This window comes from Hydra vulgaris, chromosome 04, assembly GCF_038396675.1.
Source record: "Hydra vulgaris chromosome 04, alternate assembly HydraT2T_AEP".
NCBI lineage: Eukaryota > Metazoa > Cnidaria > Hydrozoa > Anthoathecata > Hydridae > Hydra > Hydra vulgaris.
The window spans coordinates 42,289,284-42,308,855 of NC_088923.1; the positions used below are offsets into that span (position 1 = coordinate 42,289,284).

The 19,572-nt window shown below is 28.7% G+C and overlaps 2 protein-coding genes across 2 annotated transcripts; both read right to left on the minus strand.

The window, feature by feature from the left end:
- Window positions 1-13,056: 13,056 nt before the first annotated feature.
- LOC136079416 (uncharacterized) lies at window positions 13,057-14,314 on the minus strand. Its single transcript, XM_065795152.1, has 3 exons — window positions 13,920-14,314; window positions 13,627-13,849; window positions 13,057-13,488 (listed from the first exon to the last, which is right to left on the minus strand). The coding sequence occupies exons 1-3, from the start codon at window positions 14,312-14,314 to the stop codon at window positions 13,057-13,059; spliced, it is 1,050 nt and encodes a 349-aa protein (XP_065651224.1).
- Window positions 14,315-14,332: 18 nt separating this feature from the next.
- Window positions 14,333-15,022, minus strand: LOC136079417 (uncharacterized). Its single transcript, XM_065795153.1, has one exon. The coding sequence runs from the start codon at window positions 15,020-15,022 to the stop codon at window positions 14,333-14,335; it is 690 nt and encodes a 229-aa protein (XP_065651225.1).
- Window positions 15,023-19,572: the final 4,550 nt, after the last annotated feature.

Sequence of the window (19,572 nt, forward strand, 5' to 3'; positions counted from 1 at the left end):
AACATATGTTGCATAATTCAGGTATATACCTGATTTTATGCTTTGGGAAGTAGAGATTTTCAGTAATAGTAATCTTTTAAGCTTTTTTTTTAAATCAACTATTTATAAATTTGCTGATTTTTCTTTTATGACCACGATATCCACAAGTATCTGATAATTAAAAATAATAAGTACATTTTATTTGTATCATTTCAAGTTTTAAAAAATTAAAAAACCATATGAATAATATTACTTCCTTGTGGTATTTATTTTGAGCTTCATATGCAGGTAAAAATAAATATATATTTTTTACTACATAAAATTACTACATATGTATACTATAATACTATAGTACTACATATATAATTTTTACTACATATATATGTAGTAAAAAAATAACGAAATAGTTAACACTAAATATTTGAAATTAACAAAAAAATATAATAATAAATGTGCTAAAATTTTTTAAATATAATTTCATATATTAACAATATCTAATAAGTTGTACTACAGTGCTAGAAATTTTGTTTGGATTTAGGCAGTAGTTATAACTACTGCCTAAATCCAATCAAAGTTTCTTGACTTTATAAAGTCACGATTTAATAATATGTTAATGGAGCCGAAATAAATTGTTTTTGAATACGAATAAAGCTTGCAATTATACTTAAATAAAAAAGTATACCAGCTTCCCTATTGAAATTTATTTAAGTCTAAACGGGAGAATAAAAAAACTCAGTACGTTCAAAAGACGTCTTTATAGGACGTTTAAAAAACGACTTTTTTGTGTCCTGTTAGTACAAATTTATATAAAAATAAATTGGTTCAAACAGGACGCTCAAAAAACGTCTTTTGAACGTTTTTTCGGGACGAAAACATATATTTTACCTTCAAAAAAAATCGAGTTTCGATCGTTCGTAAAGGACGACATTTAAAACATCTTATGCGCGATGGACAGTTGTTTGATAAATGTCCACTTCCCAAACATTTAAAGCAAAGGTGTTTGTCACTAATGATTCTTTTTCTATTTTGAATGTTTGTTATTGACTTACAATATTGAGATCTATGTGGTTTATCACAAAAAATACATTTGACAAATTGTTGAAGATTAGTTGGACTATTACGATCGAAATACGATTTTTCTTTAATTTTTTTATTAAATTTATATTGAGGGTTTCTCTTATGATTTGGTTCTTTATAGTTATTATAACTGGTAAAATATGTCTCAGCTGTGTAACTTATATCCCCACTATTATTTAAACTTAAAGACACTTGTTCTCTGGCACGAATTTCTGTTTTCACTATATTAATGATTGTTATGACATTCCATGTACTGTTGTTATCAAGTTGCCTATTTATAATTAAGTTAAGTTCGTCTGGTATTTTCTGTAATATAATAGGTATAAGGAGTGGTCTGTACTTTTCACTGGTAATTTTAAGGTTCTCGAGGCTCCTTATTTGAATTTCAATACTATCTAATAAACATCTTAACCTGTCTATTTTGTTTAAATTGTGCACTCTTTCTAATGATAAAATTTTTTTCATGTGGAAAGATATCATGTTTTGTTTATTGGCATAACGTTCTTTAAGAATGTCCAAGGCTATTTTGTAGTTTTCGTTAATAAGACTAAGACCTGATTTGGATGATATGGCTGGACCTCTTAATAAATTCCTAAGATATGTCATTTTCTGTATTCCCGACAGATCATTGTTTGCATTAATAGCACAATCAAAGTTTTCTATAAAGGATGTCCATTTTTCAGGTTCACCATCAAAATTGTCTAATTTTAAAACGGGTAATTTTGCTGTCTTGTTTTTGAAGCTGCTAAGGGTGCTATTACAGTCAGTTTTAAGATCAAATTTTTTAAGTTGTTTATTAATTTTAGATATTTCGTTTTTAAATATAAGATTAAATTCTGTAGATGATTGTAGTTCATTCTCTAACTCATCCTCGTCCTCAATTAGTAAAGATATCACTTTATCCAATTGGATGACTTTATTATAAGTTTCGTTTAATTTATCTTTTAAGTCACTTAGGTAATAAAACTGGTTTTTGTCGTCAGTGTGTTCAATTAACTGTAACGATTTTTCGAATAAATTGTGTAAAAGTTTAATGTTAACGGTTCTAATTCTACGTTTAGCTTGAATACTTGACATTTTGTAAAATATAAAACTTACAGATACCTATTTGCAAAACGGCAACTGTCCTAAATCCCTCCTGATTGGGTAAATAATCACTAAAGGTGATAAATTTTGACTTAAATCTTAATGGTTGTTAACGTAATAATCTAATAAATGTTCAAAATAATGACAAGCAAAAAGTGCTCACTTAATAACTCCTAACTATTTTTATTTTAACAAGTAAATAAAAAACAAAATGTAAAACTTAACTTTTTTCTTTCTTTAATCCTTTAATCTGCTTAAATCTTTTGCATCAATGAATTATTTTTGCAATTGTCAAATATTTAACAATATTTCTTATTTAAGAGAAAAATTTCACGCGTTTATTCTATTGTGACAATAATTTAATATTGTAAATTATACTTACGTTGAAATTTTATAATGAATGTCTGATGAAAAGCAATAAATATTTGTTTTACACAGAAGACAAATGCAGTCTCAGGACAAAAAGTTCTATAGAATTTTTAAAAAGTTTTGAAGCATATGACAATCTATAGAATTTTATGAAATTATATGAAATTCTATAGAATTTCTATAGAATGTTTATTAATTTCTATAGAAATTGCTATAAAACTTTTTTTTCTATAGAAAAATAAGTTCTATAGAATTTCTATAGAAATTAATTTCTATAAAATTAGATTCTATAGAAGTTCTATAGAATTCTATAGAATTTCTATAGGTCATATGTTTCAAATGTTTATAGAAATTCTCTAGAACTTTTTTTCCTGGGGTGGTGGACTTTACTAGACGTAAACATCATAAATGAACATATATGTTACATTTTACGCAAACGTCGCACATGAGCATGTGTGTGTATATGTGAAATGCCGTGCACCGCGGTGACGCCTTTATCGAATGAAGTTGAGCGATCTACACCGATCGCATCGCACGAAGTCACGAGCGCGCTTTTATAGCGTAGTAAAATAAGGTATACGTTGCTCCCGCGTTTCCAGTATCCCCCTAATAAATCCATATATTTCACTTTTTATTTGATATCATTTAATTTTTTTATATTTCATTTTAATTTTTTTTATTTAGTGAGGTGGCGCCGAGTGAAAATGGCGCCTGACGGCACCTTTTTCACTCGGCGCCCTTGTGCGGGGCACAATATGAACAACCGTACGCGACGACCCTGTCTATAAGGCTCAATCTTAGGACCCTTTTCGATTTTAGTTTCCATCAATGATGGGCATAAAGCATTATCATAGTATCTTCAATAATTTATGCTGATGATAAAAATTTGTTTACTAATGATAGTAATTTAAAATCAACGATCGGAACAATGAATATTGAACTTCAAAACTTTAATTTATGATTCAGAGCAAATAAACCATTCTTAAACTTTGAAAAACTAACTACATTTTATTTCATAAAACAGGTCAACCAATGTCTCTACAATTAAAAGGTCTAGAGTTGTTCAATAACAACATAACAATAAAACAGGAAAAAGTATGCAAACTTTTTTGGTGTTCAAATAGATAAAAATTTATCATGGAGAAATCATATTGGGCACATTGAATCAAAAATATCATCTGCAATAGGTATCTTCTTGCATATTTCTAAATACCTGATCAAGAAAAAAACTTTACTTTTGCCTGATTCTTAGTCATCTCACATTTTCTTATATCTTTGGGCAAATACACATAAAATAAAATTAATCAAACTACAAGGCTTGTAAAACATTGCTCATAGAGCATTTTATTATCTAAGTAGAGTAAATATTTCTATAATGTGATGACAAATCAAGTCTTAAACTTGGAAAAACTTAATTTATATTAGATTCTTATTTTAATGTTCAAATATAAAAATAATATATTCCCAAAAGACATATTTTTGTCATCACTTTCTCAAAGTTATAATTTGCGATCAAATAGTTTCCATAACTATTATATAAAAAATAAACTTAAACGCGGTTTTCTGATTTTTCAACTTTCTCATAAGGCCCCAAAACATTATAAAACTTGAAAAATCAAAAGTTAAAGACTTGGAAAAATGGAGTATCATTATTTAAACGGCAAGCAAAGCTGCATGTTCTTGATTTGTAAAATGATTGCAATAAATAAATTAATAAAAAGATTATAATATTTAAAAAAACAAAAAAAAAACAGTAGAAATTGTAATTACATAGGTAATTACGAAAACAATTGTTACTATATTTACTTAAAATAACTTTTTACGTAGACTAGACTATAGTATTATAGAGAAATCTGCAAAAATTTTATTTTAAGATTATTATAATTATTATAAAATTTTAATTATTAAATTTATTTTTAATTTATAAAAATTTATAAAATAAAAATTTTATAAATTAAATTAAATTATAAAATTTTAATTATTAAATTCATTTTTAATTTATAAAAAAAAAATTTTATATATTAAATTAAATTATAAAGTTTTAATTATTAAATTTATTTTTAATTTATAAAAATTTATAAAAAAAATATTTATAAATTAAATTATAAAATTTTAATTATTAAATATTTAAATTATTAAAATTATTATAAAATTATTTTTTCTAAGAGTTATGTACCCAAAAATGCTGAATCTCTCTTTGATTCCCTTATTTTGGGTATTTTAGTTTGGAAAAATTAATTTATATAATAGTTATTATAAGTTTGTATCAAATTTGTAATAATGTAAATACATTAGTATTTATACATTATACATTAGGGTATAAATCGTTTTTCCACATATAAATGAAACATAAAACATTTAATTCGTATACATTGAGTATTCTCGTTTCCATAAAAAAAAAATTTTAGCATGTGAGAATCGATCCACAAAATTGATTAAACGAATAGCGTGTTTCTGACTGTGGTAAAGACGTTTTAACATACTTTTGCCTGTGTACCCCAGACAATAATTGCGTAATTTATATAACTGTGCACAAATTAGTAACAAAGTTGTGTTAAACTTTTTTTATTTAAATATATTCTAGCCTTGTACTAGGTTCCAATACTTTTAGACACTTTAGCGCAAATGAAATTGAAATGTTGTTTCCATGTGATGTTCTCGTCAAGAAAAACACCAAAAAATTTATTTTTATTTCATCCTGATCAATATTAATTTGGGGCATATTTTTGGGTAAAGAACGTTTTTTGGAGAGGGGATGAAAGAGAATCCATTTTGTTTTGTTTATGTTTAGGGTTAATTTGTTACATTTGAACCAATTTGATACTTTTTGCTATTCATCATTCATAATCGAAAAGAGTTGGTAAATATTATTATTAAAGAGAAACAAATTGGTATCATCTGCAAACATGATACTAGAAAGATTTGAGGCTTTATTAAAGTGATTTATGTAAATTAAAACTCCAAGGAGAACTAAGCGGTCGCCTTGGGCGGCACTAAAACTTGCTGCTTAAAAAATAAATATATTGAAAGCATTGCCAAAATCCTTTTTAAATCTCTTTTGATTTACGTTTAGGAAATTTAAAAAAGTACTATTTTAAATCGTGTCAAATAAAACTATAGTCAAATCGCGTCAAATAAAACAAAAGATTCATTTTTGATACTTTTGCTTTATTGCGAATTCATTTTCTTCTTATACTTTTTATGCAGAATGAAATTTTTGTTGTAATTAGTACAATGCAAACTTTCATTATTCATTTATAGAAAATTTTAGCACGTTTGCAAGGTGTACATTGCCACTAAATTTACTAAATTTTATATTAAAAAATAATCTAACAAATTGTGTCCCTAACACTGTTATAGCTTTAAGAATCCTCTTGACACTTCCAGTTTCTGTGAGCGAAGCTTCTCAAAACTCAAACTGATAAAAACATTTTTGAGATTGTCTATGCAGCAAGAAAGACTTGCTGGATTAACTAATTTGTCAAGTGAACATGATATTGCTAGAAACATTGAACTGACGGAACTCGTCAACTACATTTGCAAAAATAAAAAAGCACGATAAGTGAAGTTTTAGAATTATTTTTGAACATATGACAAAGTTACACGAATATACGTTGATTAAGATTATGCATGTGTATATTCTTTCGAAATAATAAATACAAAATGTAATAACATAACTTAAGCATTCCTTTAAGAAAGTAATTTGGGGAAAGGGGGCCCAGTGTATCCGATTCACCTTAGGTGTCAAATACTTCGGCGCCGGCACCTAGATAAATAGCTTCTAAACCATTGTAAAACTCTGCTATTTATTACGTAATGCTTAAGTTTACGGAGCAAAATATCGCGATCTACAGTATTAAAGCTATAGATAGATCAATAAAAATAAATTATTATTATTGAAATAATTCAACACTCTATTGTAAATATTTTTTTCTTCAACTTTTGAAAAGGTAGAAAGGACAAAGATAAGCGGTAATTACTAGTAGTAGAATTAGCTCTGTCACCATCTTTAAAAATTGGAATAATTTTGGCAAATTTTAATCGATCAGGAAAAACTCATTGATCAATAGATGCTTTAAAAACTTTAAATAGAACAACTTTTAACTATTTATAACACTCTATAATTGAATCGATGTTGATAGAGATAAAAACTAAGTCGTATAAACTATTTTTTTTTGGAACGAGAAAAAAACTTATTAAATCCAAAATTATTACTTTAATAAATTCAAAAAAAATCTGGGTGCTTTTTGGTATCTTTAAATATTAGACTTGTTAAAAAATATATCAAAATTTGTAATATATATATATATATGTTATACACAATTAAATAGTTAAATTTGTCTTACTTTAAAATATTTTTTATGACTTACAACGTTTTTGTGTACATCGATTCAGTTATGATCAAAAGTTATGACATAAATTATGATTTTGTTAATTTTAGTTTAATTTCTTTTATAGTATATATATTAATAATCTTATATAGCCGAAACTTATAAAAAAAATTTACGCTGAAACCACATACAGCACACAATTGATAGTCTAAGCACAAAACTCATATTTGAATGTGCACATTAGCGCTACGTCACTAGTAAAACCGTTATACCCAACAAGCTTTTGCTTAAGCTGCTCAAATGCTTTTTTAAATTCTTGGAAGGATATAATTCCATAAAACCATTTAGTTTTTCTATCTTAAATGTGTAAAATAGTTTATATCCTTTTAAACTTTTAAAGGTAATACTTGGAAATACAAGCAGTTAACGCATTTTCATCTAAATAATATTTTTTTTGGGTTCTACGACTCCAAAGACTGCAATTATGACGATCAATAATTAAAAGCTATATGAAAATGTGCTTCATTGACTACGAATGATCTTCCTCGAAAAATCTGCACAGAACTCTTTTTGCTATGCAATATCGTTGTACTTAATAGTGTTGATTGAATTTTGAAAGTATGGAGATACATATCTATGCAATAATATAGGGTTGTTAGTAATTTATAGCATAAATGGCGGCAAGTTCATTTTTTGACATTGATTTCGACAGTCTTTATAAGAATTGTATAGAATTATAAACTGTATTAAAATAAGAAAATTATTTTCTAAAATATACTAACTTTAGTGCAATAACACCACTACATAAAAACAATATATATCATTTAATGATTTTATACTTAACTATTTTATTATCTAATGATTTAATCAAATTTTTTAACTATTTTATAATTCCCTCCTATTTTGCAGTTATTTCCATTTTTCTGTGACTCTCTAATTAAACTATATCAAACGATTTCGTGTTTCCTTTACAGACTAGTTATTTATTTTAAAATTTTTATTTTCTGAACAAAGATATTTATAAGAAATTTCATTTTTTTTAAACTTTAAAGTATTGAAAAGAAAAAAGTTGTCAAACCTTTATGACAATTATTGACCGTATAATTGTCTGTCTCTTTTTTAAACACGTGGACGCGTAGGATACCTAACTGACTTAAGTAATATAAAACTAGAAAAATTAAATACTTCTTTTTTAAAAAAAAACTACAGATTTAGTTTCAAATTTTTTGATTTAAAAAAAATAAAACAAATGGAAATCTACTTCAAATCATGTTTACTTTTTTACCTCAAAACCGAAAATGATCTGAAAAATTTTTTTTATTGAAAAGATTGTAGTAGCTCGATTGTCGCTACAATGGATTATTATTTCGAAATATATCCTCCGACACTACCTAACTCTGCCTTTACTAATTCTTTGGTATTGAACTTTTCCACAGCAACTATGGCTAAAAAGCATAACAGAATTAAAAAGTATTCCAACAATAATTCAAATTTAGTTTAAGTGTGTCCTAAAGATATAAATAACAATATAATCATTTTGAATATTTTGCATCTATGTATATATATATTAGAAAAATGGACAATACCCTGTTAAATTGGATCGGCGAATAAACTGAGCACCACGTATAGTACGTACAACATGATATGATGCTCATAACAGTTTAATAGTTTTTCGTAATATTTGCTTAAAGTTTAGCCTAAAATATATAAATAGCGATACGTAAAGTTTGTGTGTGCTTGTGTGTATACATAAATACGGAGCCGGATGTAATATTTATCATAAGTCTTAGGCCCACAATTACCTCAAAAAAATCGAAAATGATTTTTTTATCTGTAGCATTTTTTTAATACCACATCTTTGTATTTATATCACGTATTGCTCTTTAAGTATAACTGTTAAACATAAATGAAAGACAAATTGCTTGTAATTTAACTTTGAAAGAGTTTGATTCTTTGATCTATTATAACTATAATAAATTTAATTTGGTCAAAATGAACAAATTTTATCAACTAAGCAAAATATTATAATAAAGAATACAATCAATACAAAGACTGCAAAAAAAAAAAGAAGGTACATCATTTAAGTTTAATTATTGTTGTTATAGCAAAACAACAATATTACAATATTCACTAGCACTATTACCAACTGGTGGCACCTATAGTGCCACCAGTATATATATATATATATATATATATATATATATATATATATATATATATATATATATATATATATATATATATATATATATATATATATATATACAGTATGCGACAAAAGTGTTTACATGTTTTTGAAAATATTCTTTTTTTAAATAAATGATTGAAATACATGTTTATATATCAATATATATATACCAAAATAAAGGTAATTCATTGTAGTTTCATGTTTTGAGCCTGAATTTAAATGAGTGAGAAGTGTTTGCAGCAAATTATTTATTGAAACAAAATGTCAGATGTAAACAGTTTTGTCGCGATTTATGTTATTATTAATTTTAATGCGAAATTAATACTTTGTGGCTATATTTTTATTAATACTTTGTGGCTATATCTCAATTAGTAATAAACGGTTTATTTAAACTTAAAATTCGTAATGTAAACAACAGAAAAATTATAATTGAAAGAATGAAGAAAGTGTCGAAAGAAATTAAAAATTTAGCTGTTCAGAAGCTTAAATCAGGATTGTCTATTCGTGAGATAGGACGAGAACTTAATATATCTTATTGTTTAGTCTATAAAATTAAGAAGCGAAACGATATAGAGGAGAAATGCAACAAAAATGGACGCAAGAAAATTTTCACTACTTGAGATCAGAGAACAATTTCTAGATTAATCATGACAAATAAAGCAAAATCAGCACACGATGTAAAGAAACAATTAAATAATGCTCAGGGTACAGTGGTAAGTAATCGAACAGTGCAGAGAGAACTCAAGAGAATTGGATTCAAGGCAAAAAAGAAGATCAGAAACCACTACTAACACCGAAACAGCGTAAACAACGGTTGGAATTTGCAAAGAAGTATGAAAACTGGACTTTTGCTGAGTGGAGTAAGGTGATTTGGACAGACAAAAGCAAATTAACTTGATTGGCTCTGATGGCATTCGATATGTATGGAAAAAAGCTGGAGAAGGAATTTCTTATCGTGACTTTATTCCAACAGTAAAATATGGCGGCGGAAAGTTGTTGTTTTGGGGATGTTTCTCTTCGTCTGGTGTTGGTAAAATCGTAAAAATTGATGGAATAATGGACGCGAAACATTATATTGACATTTTAAACAATGGCTATTTGCCTAGTTTACGAGGATGGCAAAAGCAAATTCGTTCGACACATTTTATGCAAGACAATGATCCAAAGCACAAGGCAAAAATCACATTAGAATTCCTAAATTCGAAGAAATTTAAGATTCTAGAGTGGCCTGCGCAAAGTCCCGATCTTAATCCGATCGAGAATCTCTGGTCTATTGTGAAGAATCGAGTTTATAATTATGAAACAAGAGCAGCCAATCGACAAGAATTATGGGAACGAGTTGAGTATGTTTGAAAATCAATAACTGTTGAAGAATGCAAGAAGTTGATTGGTAGCATGCCTGCGAGAATTGCAGCAGTCATTAGAAGTTGGAGACGCTTCACAAAGTATTATTTCGCATTAAAATTATTAATAGCATAAATCGCGACAAAACTGTTTACATCTGACATTTTGTTTCAATAAATAATTTGCTATAAACACTTCTCATTCATTTAAATTCAGGCTCAAAACATGAAACTACAATGAATTACCTTTATTTTGGTATATATATATTGATATATAAACATGTATTTCAATCATTTATTTAAAAAAAGAATATTTTCAAAAACATGTAAACACTTTTGTCGCATACTGTATATATATATATATATATATATATATATATATATATATATATATATATATATATATATATATATATATATATATATATATATACAGTATCGGACAAAACGAGTGCAACCAAATAATGCTAATTTAGTTTCTTTATATAAAAGTGCTGCATTTTTTCAACTTAGAGAAATAACTATGTAACTGTTTAGAGACAAAGTTCTTCAAGTTTTATTCATCACAAAGTTCATTATTTGTACACAAAAATAATTAAATTAAGCAAAAGTATTAAAAAAAGTTGATTTCCTTCTGGCTAAAACAATAGCAACTCAACGAAATGTTGACCAAGCTGTATTTCGTTATCAATATTTCGTGGCGAATCCTTTGTTGTTGATCAGAGCCTTGCATCTTCGAGGCATAGATTGGATCAGGTGATCAATGAAACTTTGCGGAATCGCTGCTTAGGCCTTTTGGATTTGTTCAAACAGTTGATCCTTATTACGAACACTTTCACAATTAATTCTGCGGTTGACGATCTCCCACAGGTTCTCAATAGGGTTGCGATCCGGAGATTAAGGCGGCCAATCCATCAACGATAGGTGGTTGTCTTGAAACCACTGCTTGGCTACTTTTGCAGTGTGTTTCGGATCGTTGTCTTGCTGAAAAACCCATTTTATTGGCATATTCCATTCAGCATGAGGTAACATAACATCTTTCAGGATATTTTTATACATGAAACGGTCCATTATTCCATCGTTTCGATGGATTGGACCTAGACCGTTAGCAGAAAAACACCCCCAGACCATTACATTGCCTCCACCACGCTTCACAGTCTTATGGCAGTAACGTAAATCGAGGCGTTTTCTGGCCGGTCGACGTACACGGCAAAGTCTATCGCTCCCAATGATGTTGAACTTCGATTCATCACTGAACAGGACAGTTCGCCTTTTCTGCACATTCCAGTCAATATGAGATGTAGCAAACACGAGTCTTTTTTTCTGGTTTTTTAGTGAAATCAGCGGTTTCTTTGCAGGGCGTCGAGAAAACAATCCGGCTTCAACAGCACGTCGTCTGATTATTCGGTCCGATACAGACAGCTCTATTTGCTTTTGTTTCTCGACTGATGATATCCAGGGATCCTTCTTGACGGATCTGACGATCATAGAATCCTTTCTAGAAGTGGTGGAACGCGGTCTTCTACCTTTGTTATCTGCTGCCAAATTGCCCGTAAAACGATATTTGGAACATAGTCTTGATACGGTCCATTTTTTCACGCAATATTTATCACAAATACTTTTTTGGTGACATTCCACTTACGTAATCGCCATTAATTTTCTTTCTTAGTTCCAATCCAAGTCTGTCGAGAGCAATTTTTGCACTTGAAGTCATAAAAATAATAAAAATAAATAATCACGCTTCTCAAGGCTTACCGTGTTACATTTACCTTGTGATGATACAATAATGCTCTGTGGAACACAATGTCTTGGTTGGATGTGGACTGTATTGATGTTATGAAACACTTGTTGTATTTCACTTCTTGTATTGATGTTCTTCGATAAAACACTTTTATAAAACTTACTTCGATAAACTGTCTTGATAATACTGACTGATTGACTTCCATATAATGACTGAATTACATGTCTATTTACATGTCTCTTATATAGTAAAATGAATCTGTGTGAACCTGATGATCTAGATGCTTCTTTTCGATGCTTCTGGAAACTTCTGGATGCTTCTGAATGTTTTTGGATATTTCTGGATGCTACTCGATGCTTCTTCTGGAAACTTCTGGAAGGTTCTGGAAACTTCTGGATACTTCCATTGTTTATAAAAAAACTTCCGTGACGTTGATACGGACCAGACTTAAGAAAATGAAACAAACCAAAAAAGTTGCACTTGTTTTGTCCGCTGCAATATGGCACTTGTCAACGAAATTCTGCCTGTGCGCTGTCACCTGTCAGCTTATTGCCATGTCATGGCATGCTATGACTCCAGACTCCTGCAGGGGCGGATTTAGGTATGTAGTGGTCCCTGGGCAGAATATACTGTTGGGGTCCCTTATAAATAAATAAGAAATATATTTTTTTACTTATTGATAATACTTATTATTATGTTTAGTAGTAGTAACACTAGTAATAATTAACTACTATTTAATAATAAGTAATTATAAAAACAATCAAATCGAGTATAACTAGTTACTAGTTATAGTCGATGTTATGATAATATTACTTAATATACTAGTTACTGTAACTAGTATATTAGGTAATATTATCATAATATTCAGTGTAAGTAATTAAATGAAAAACAATAAATAAAAATAATAATGTCAAGTAATTAAAATTAAATGCCGGGAACTTTTCATAATTTTATTTGTACATTCTTATCAATAACGTTTTGAAAATCAGGTTTTCTTAAAATATCAGACTCAGAGCTCATTATCGCCAGTTGATTGAGCCTGCCTTCGTCCATAGAAGTACGCAATTTTTTTTTTATGCGCTTTAAATTAGAGAATGATCTTTCACTACTGCTGTTTGTAATCATAATAACAAGATAAATACGAAGAACTATTTTAACATTAGGAAAACAATCTTTTACTTCCTTATTAATTAATATTTTATACATTAAATGTTCTTGACTAATATTGTGAAATTCACTGCTTTTATCTTTAAAATGTTTATAAAATTCTTTAAATTGAATAAGTTCGTTTCCTAAGTGTTCATCGATATCATCCTGGTAAATTTTAACAAGTTTAATTGCTTCATTTTCAATTTCTTGGTTACTTAGTTGTTCCTAATTTTTCGAAGAAAGCCAAATCGTTGGTATACCAATTCATAAGCAGACAATCGTTTATCCAAGTTAGAAATAAACGTATCAATTACAGGTAAAAAAAATTTGAATTTTGAATTTTTGAGAAGAAGTTAAATCTACCTCGGGTGTTTCATAAAAATCTATTGGATTTAAACGGATATTTCTTTGCCGTTTACGGTGTTTCAAATAATCTGTTGTTTCCGAAATTTCTGCTCCTTGTTTTTCATATTGATCAAAGTTATCACGTTTAGCTTGAATAAAATTCTTTAAAGACTTAATGGTAGATATTGCAGTATTAAGGTCTAATGTCGCATCTTGCAGTAATTTGTTAGTTTTATCTACTCTTTCAAGAATATTATTCCAAAAAACTGTGTAAATTCCAGTTTCAAGTGTGCACAATTTGTTGTACAAACAATTTGCATCGCAACGCGATGTTGTTTGTTGTTTGTTCAAAGTCATTAGGTATTTGAATTAGAGTACTTTTAAATTGTTTATAGCCTAGTATAAGAGCTTTTGTTGCATCAGATCTATATGACCAGCGTGTAGTATTAACTCGTTGTGGTACATGGATACGGGTTTTGGTATTTTCTAAACTTAGAGCGTTAACCAGTAGTTCATAACGTTTTGTTGATGCCGTAAAAAATCCATATAACTGCTCTAAAAAGTCAAAAAACTCAACAGCAGCAGTACAGCACTCGGCTGCTGCTTTTCCTACCAAATTTAGGGAATGTGTAGCACATGGAATCCAGGAAGCTAGTTTATTGTTTTTCAGAATTTTTGATTGGAGACCATTATATTTCCCACTCATTGCAGAAGCATTATCATACTATTGGCCTCTACAATTTTTTATGTTTAAGTCATATTTATTTAAAAAGTTTATTAAACCATCATACATATCTTGACCTTTATGGCCTTGGTTTGGCATAAATACCAAAAATCTTTCCACTGGTGTATCTTTTTCAATATATCTAAAAATTAATGTTAATTGATCTATATGACCTTCATCAGGTGTTAAATCTAATGAAATTGAAAAATATTTAGATAATTTTATACGAGAAATTATTTCATTCAAAACTTTATTTCCCATTATTTCTATTAATTCTTCACAGATAGTAGAAGATAAACAGTTAGTGTGCCCACTTCCACGATTTGCATGATTTTCAATATGCTGTTTAAGAAAATTATCATACTCAGCTAATAGCTCTAGAATTCCAAGATAGTTACCAATTTTAGACGAACCGACAATTTCATTTTTACCACGTAATGCTAAACCTCGTTCACATACAAATGTTATAACACTTACGAGTCTCTTGATTATATTACGCCAGTAACTCTTTACATCTTCACTTTGTTTTATAAGTTCATTGTTAATACGGCCTAATTCTCTTGAACGAACAGCTAAATTTATCACAGAATTTAAATGATCTTTGGAAGTTTCATGACTTATTAATCGATTATCTGCATGCTTCCAGTCACAGAAACCATCATGAGTAAATTGACTGCATGTTTTGGACATTAATTTACAAACAAAACAAAAAATGCTACCATTGAATGGTGAAAAACATAACCATGAACGCCTAATTATTTCTCCGTTAGCAGTTTTTCGCTCAAACAATGATTTATTACATTAACGAGTAAACTTCACATCAAACTGTTTTTTTGATTTTTGTATAAATAATTCTTCATTACAATTTTGTATATTCGAACTTCCTACTTTTGCCCAATAATCTATTAATCCTGTCATATTTTCAGGCCATAATCCTATATCTAAATTTAAGCTTTCATTTGTTTCTTCAACAATATTTTGAGTTGATGGGTTTTCGGCGATAGTTACTAGTTGAGGCGGTAGAGCAATTTGATATGACTGAAATAAAAAAATATTTAAAATATGTACCTAATGGAAATTAACTGATAAAACTTTTTTAAATTTGTATTTATAATATTAATGCGTTTGATTTTCAATTTTTTTTTTTTTTTTTTTAATTAATATATACCTAAGTGGCCAATATAGGTATAATTTTTTTCGATTTTAAACAATTTTAATTAGGAAAGGTAAATTTGAAGAGATAGGTATAGTATAGTATGTATACATGAAAAAAATATTAATTGTAATATTTATTATTTTAACTACCTAACCTGCATATATTTTATTATCATATGCTATTAAATATAAAAAATAAAAAATATATATTATTAAAAGTAATATTTATTCTTTGTATAGTAATTGTAAAACTTTGAACCTCAGAAGAAGAAGAAGTTGTGTTAGGCTGTGTTATGAAAAACTCATTCGCCTAGTTTTTGAAATTATTCCCGTATTTTTTTATCTTTTTCTTTTGCCAATTTTCGTTTATCTGCACCACTCATATAAACTCGCTTTAATTTATGACGATCTTCTTCCATTTTTAAATTTTAACACTATTCACTGGTTAACTTATAATTTAAGAAACAAATAAAGTCTGTAACTATTGTCTATTGTGTATGCAACTGTTGTTAACTGACGTCTGACATGCAATAAGTGCAACGAATAACGATAATTTATCTGCAGACAGATGGTCTGTAATGTGTATTTTATATTTCCGAAAACCCACATGCGTATATTTAGAATCACATTTACTAATATTACAATCGACGGTGCACACCGATCGCGGACGGCATAAACTATCCTATCTTGATTTTTAGAGACCATTTATTGTCAATAAACGTAAATACATCTATTATTAGTTAGTAAAATAAAAAATTTTAAATGTGCAAAAAAAGTTCAATATTATTTAATTGAATATGTGTAAATATATATAAAATATTTTTTCTGTATTCTAATTTAAATATCATAAAATTGTGGGGGCCCCGAATTTGTAGGGGCCAATGGGCTGCAGCCCACTCAGCCCTCCCCTAAATCCGGCCCTGGACTCCTAAACTGTTTGCTGTAGTAGTATTGTTTGTTTTGTTTTTAAGACATGTAAAATTAGGAACACTTTGTAGCATTGTTCAATGTTGGTTGCAAATGTTTTGTCCAATATTGCATATATATATATATTTATACATATATATATATATATATATATATATATATATATATATATATATATATATATATATACATATATATATATATATACATATATATATGTATATATATATATATATATTTATATATATATGTATATATATATATATATATATATATATATATCTATATATATATATATATATATATATATATATATATATATATATATATATATATACATATATATATATATATATATATATATATATATATATATATATATATATATATATATATATATATATATATATATATATATGTATGTATATATGGCAATCTCAATCAAAAGTTTTAATTTAAGAGTTAGTTATCTACTGCTGTCCGGCTTTGCTAGTGTTAAAATTCTTGCTGTGTTTTAAAATACTTATACTACTAGTATATATAAATATGTATATGTATATATATATATATGTATGTATATATATATATATATATATATATATATATATATATATATATATATATATATATATATATATATATATATATATATATATATATATATTAGGGTGTCTCAAAAAAAATTTTTTTTTGAAAATCAAAATGTGGAAAAGTTCAATCTTTATCATTATGTATTAGTACCTTATAGTAAAAATTTCAGCCTCCCAAATCAACTCTAAGGTAAAGAAGGTGGTTTTAGTCAATTTCTATATAACATAATTTTTCCTGAATATTATATTTTAAAGTTCCAAATATAGATAGTTTTAAATTTAAAACACTCACAAAACACTAGTTTCGATTTAAAATATATCTAATAGAATAAGAAAAATACAGATTTTGTGTGACAATTTCATTTCAGATAATAATTCTAAATTGAGTTTAAAAGCAACAAAAACGTGATTACAGTTGTGATACTTGTTAGATGTTCTGCAGATACTTCTTTGTAACTTTCTTGGATACTTGTTGTCTGTTTTTACGGACAACCTAGAAAGTAATAAATAAAATTAAAAAAGGTTATTTTGTAAAATAATTAAATAATTCAAGCAATAAAATTCCTCGTATTTAAAATTAATAGTTTATTTTATTAAATAAAATGATATGGAAATACTTTAAAAAATTTTGCAGACATTATTGTGTAGCATGCGCGTACATTGGGTGGGGTAAGTGGTTGTTAGGTGTAAATTGTTAAATGCAATTGACTTCCTTTTTTTGTTATTAAAATGAGTATGATATGTGTTTGCTATTCTAAAATGCCTTATTTTTCAAAAACGACCCCCTCCCCTAACAATTTACACACTACACGTCTCTATAATGTTTAGTAATTACCTGAAGAGTATCCTGAAGTCTATCCTCATTATGTGTCCTTCCAATAAAGTCTTGGATCAGCTTTATGTGACGTTCTGCCCTATCATTTATCACTGCAAGCTGATTTGCACAAGCAGAAAACTTGACAAATGACTTACGGGCTCTCTCACTTTCGCAAGCTGCTATACCTTTCTCCTTCCACAGCAAAAGCTCTTCCTTCGTGATTTCTAGGAGAAAAAAGATAAGATAACTTTGCTCAGTGACAAAATCATCAAGAGATGACATTAAAACAACGACTGGCTGGATTCCAGGTTTCTCAAGCACCATATATTCTTTTTCTGGAACGGCAAAAGACAACAATTTGCTAAGGATGTTGTTTTTAACATCTGTGTCTAGATCTCTGTCAGCAAGAGACAAAACTACAAGCTGGGGAGCTAGATAACAAGTGTGCCATAGAAGGCTTTTGTTGAGAACTTTCCCAATCTCTGCATAGGCTTTGTAATCATCTGACATTTGGAGCTGGTAAGCTATCTTAAAAGCTCTTAGGTCATTTAAAGGAGCTAGGACTCTTCAGAAAGAATAGACCATGGAAAAACACAATATAATTTGTAGCAGTGTTTATGTTCTTGAGAGTAGCAGGCTCTACTATTTTTGAATCATTCGGATGATAGTTCTGTGTCATCTGCAGAACAAGAAGGTAAAGATAGTCACTCATAAACCTGGCCTCATGGTGAGCTCCCGGCTGCTTAAAGAAGAAATTAGATATACCTGCACCCAGGAAGTAAGCCAACAGCTGGCAAAGATACTTGTAGTCTCCTCTTTGGAAAGTGCTTCTCTGAAGTGCTGTGATGCAAAATTCTTTAGTTTCAACTGCAAGTTGGTGCAAAAGAGTACCTGGTCTAAATGCATCCTGGGACCATTCAAATTTGACAATTCTTTCAAGTTTATTAACTTCTCTATGTATTTGCGGCCATAGCTTCTGAAGTAAAACATAGAGGTGTTTGCTTGGACTTTTTGTTGTACCAAAAACAAGTTCCATGACATGAGACACATGTCTCTCATATTTGTGATGTCTGCACATTAGCCAGAGAACAGGCCTCCCCAAAGCATGAAGAATAACATTTCTAATAGCTCCATTGTTTTTTCCTGTGTTGCTAGCTGTGGTGTCAGCACATACCCCAATAACTTGATCTGATAGCTCATAGTATTAGAGGATACTTTGAATGGCTACAGCTTGGTCGCTTCCCTTGGAGCTTTTAATTTTCAAAATACCAAGCAGAAAATCTAAAGGGTCAGCTTCAGGAGAAGAAACGCTTATAGCTATCCTCTCATGACTTGTGCTAATTGCTTCCTCACTGGTGTACTGTCTTACAATTTTAGTATCAAAGTGAATCACTAGCTTTAAGCCTCTTACTTTATCCATGTTCTGCTCTCGGATGATCTGGGCTTCTGACTCTACTACAGTGTGTGCTTTCCTAGTCAGAGTTGATCTTGAGATCTTCAACTCCTCAATGTTAATACCGCCAGCTTTATAAAGAGATGTCGATAAACAGGTTCCTGGTCGAACACCAATACCATATCTTGTCATGATTGGGATCCAATTGTTAAGGAGTTCGTCCATACTTAGCTGAAGACTAACTTTTACTTCCCCTGAAATCTTTTGGGTCTTTGCATAAAAGCTTCGTCAGAGTCTGGAAGGCTATCACTGTCTGTGTACCAGGAAACTTCAAACTCTCTTTGTTCTAGTTCTTCTA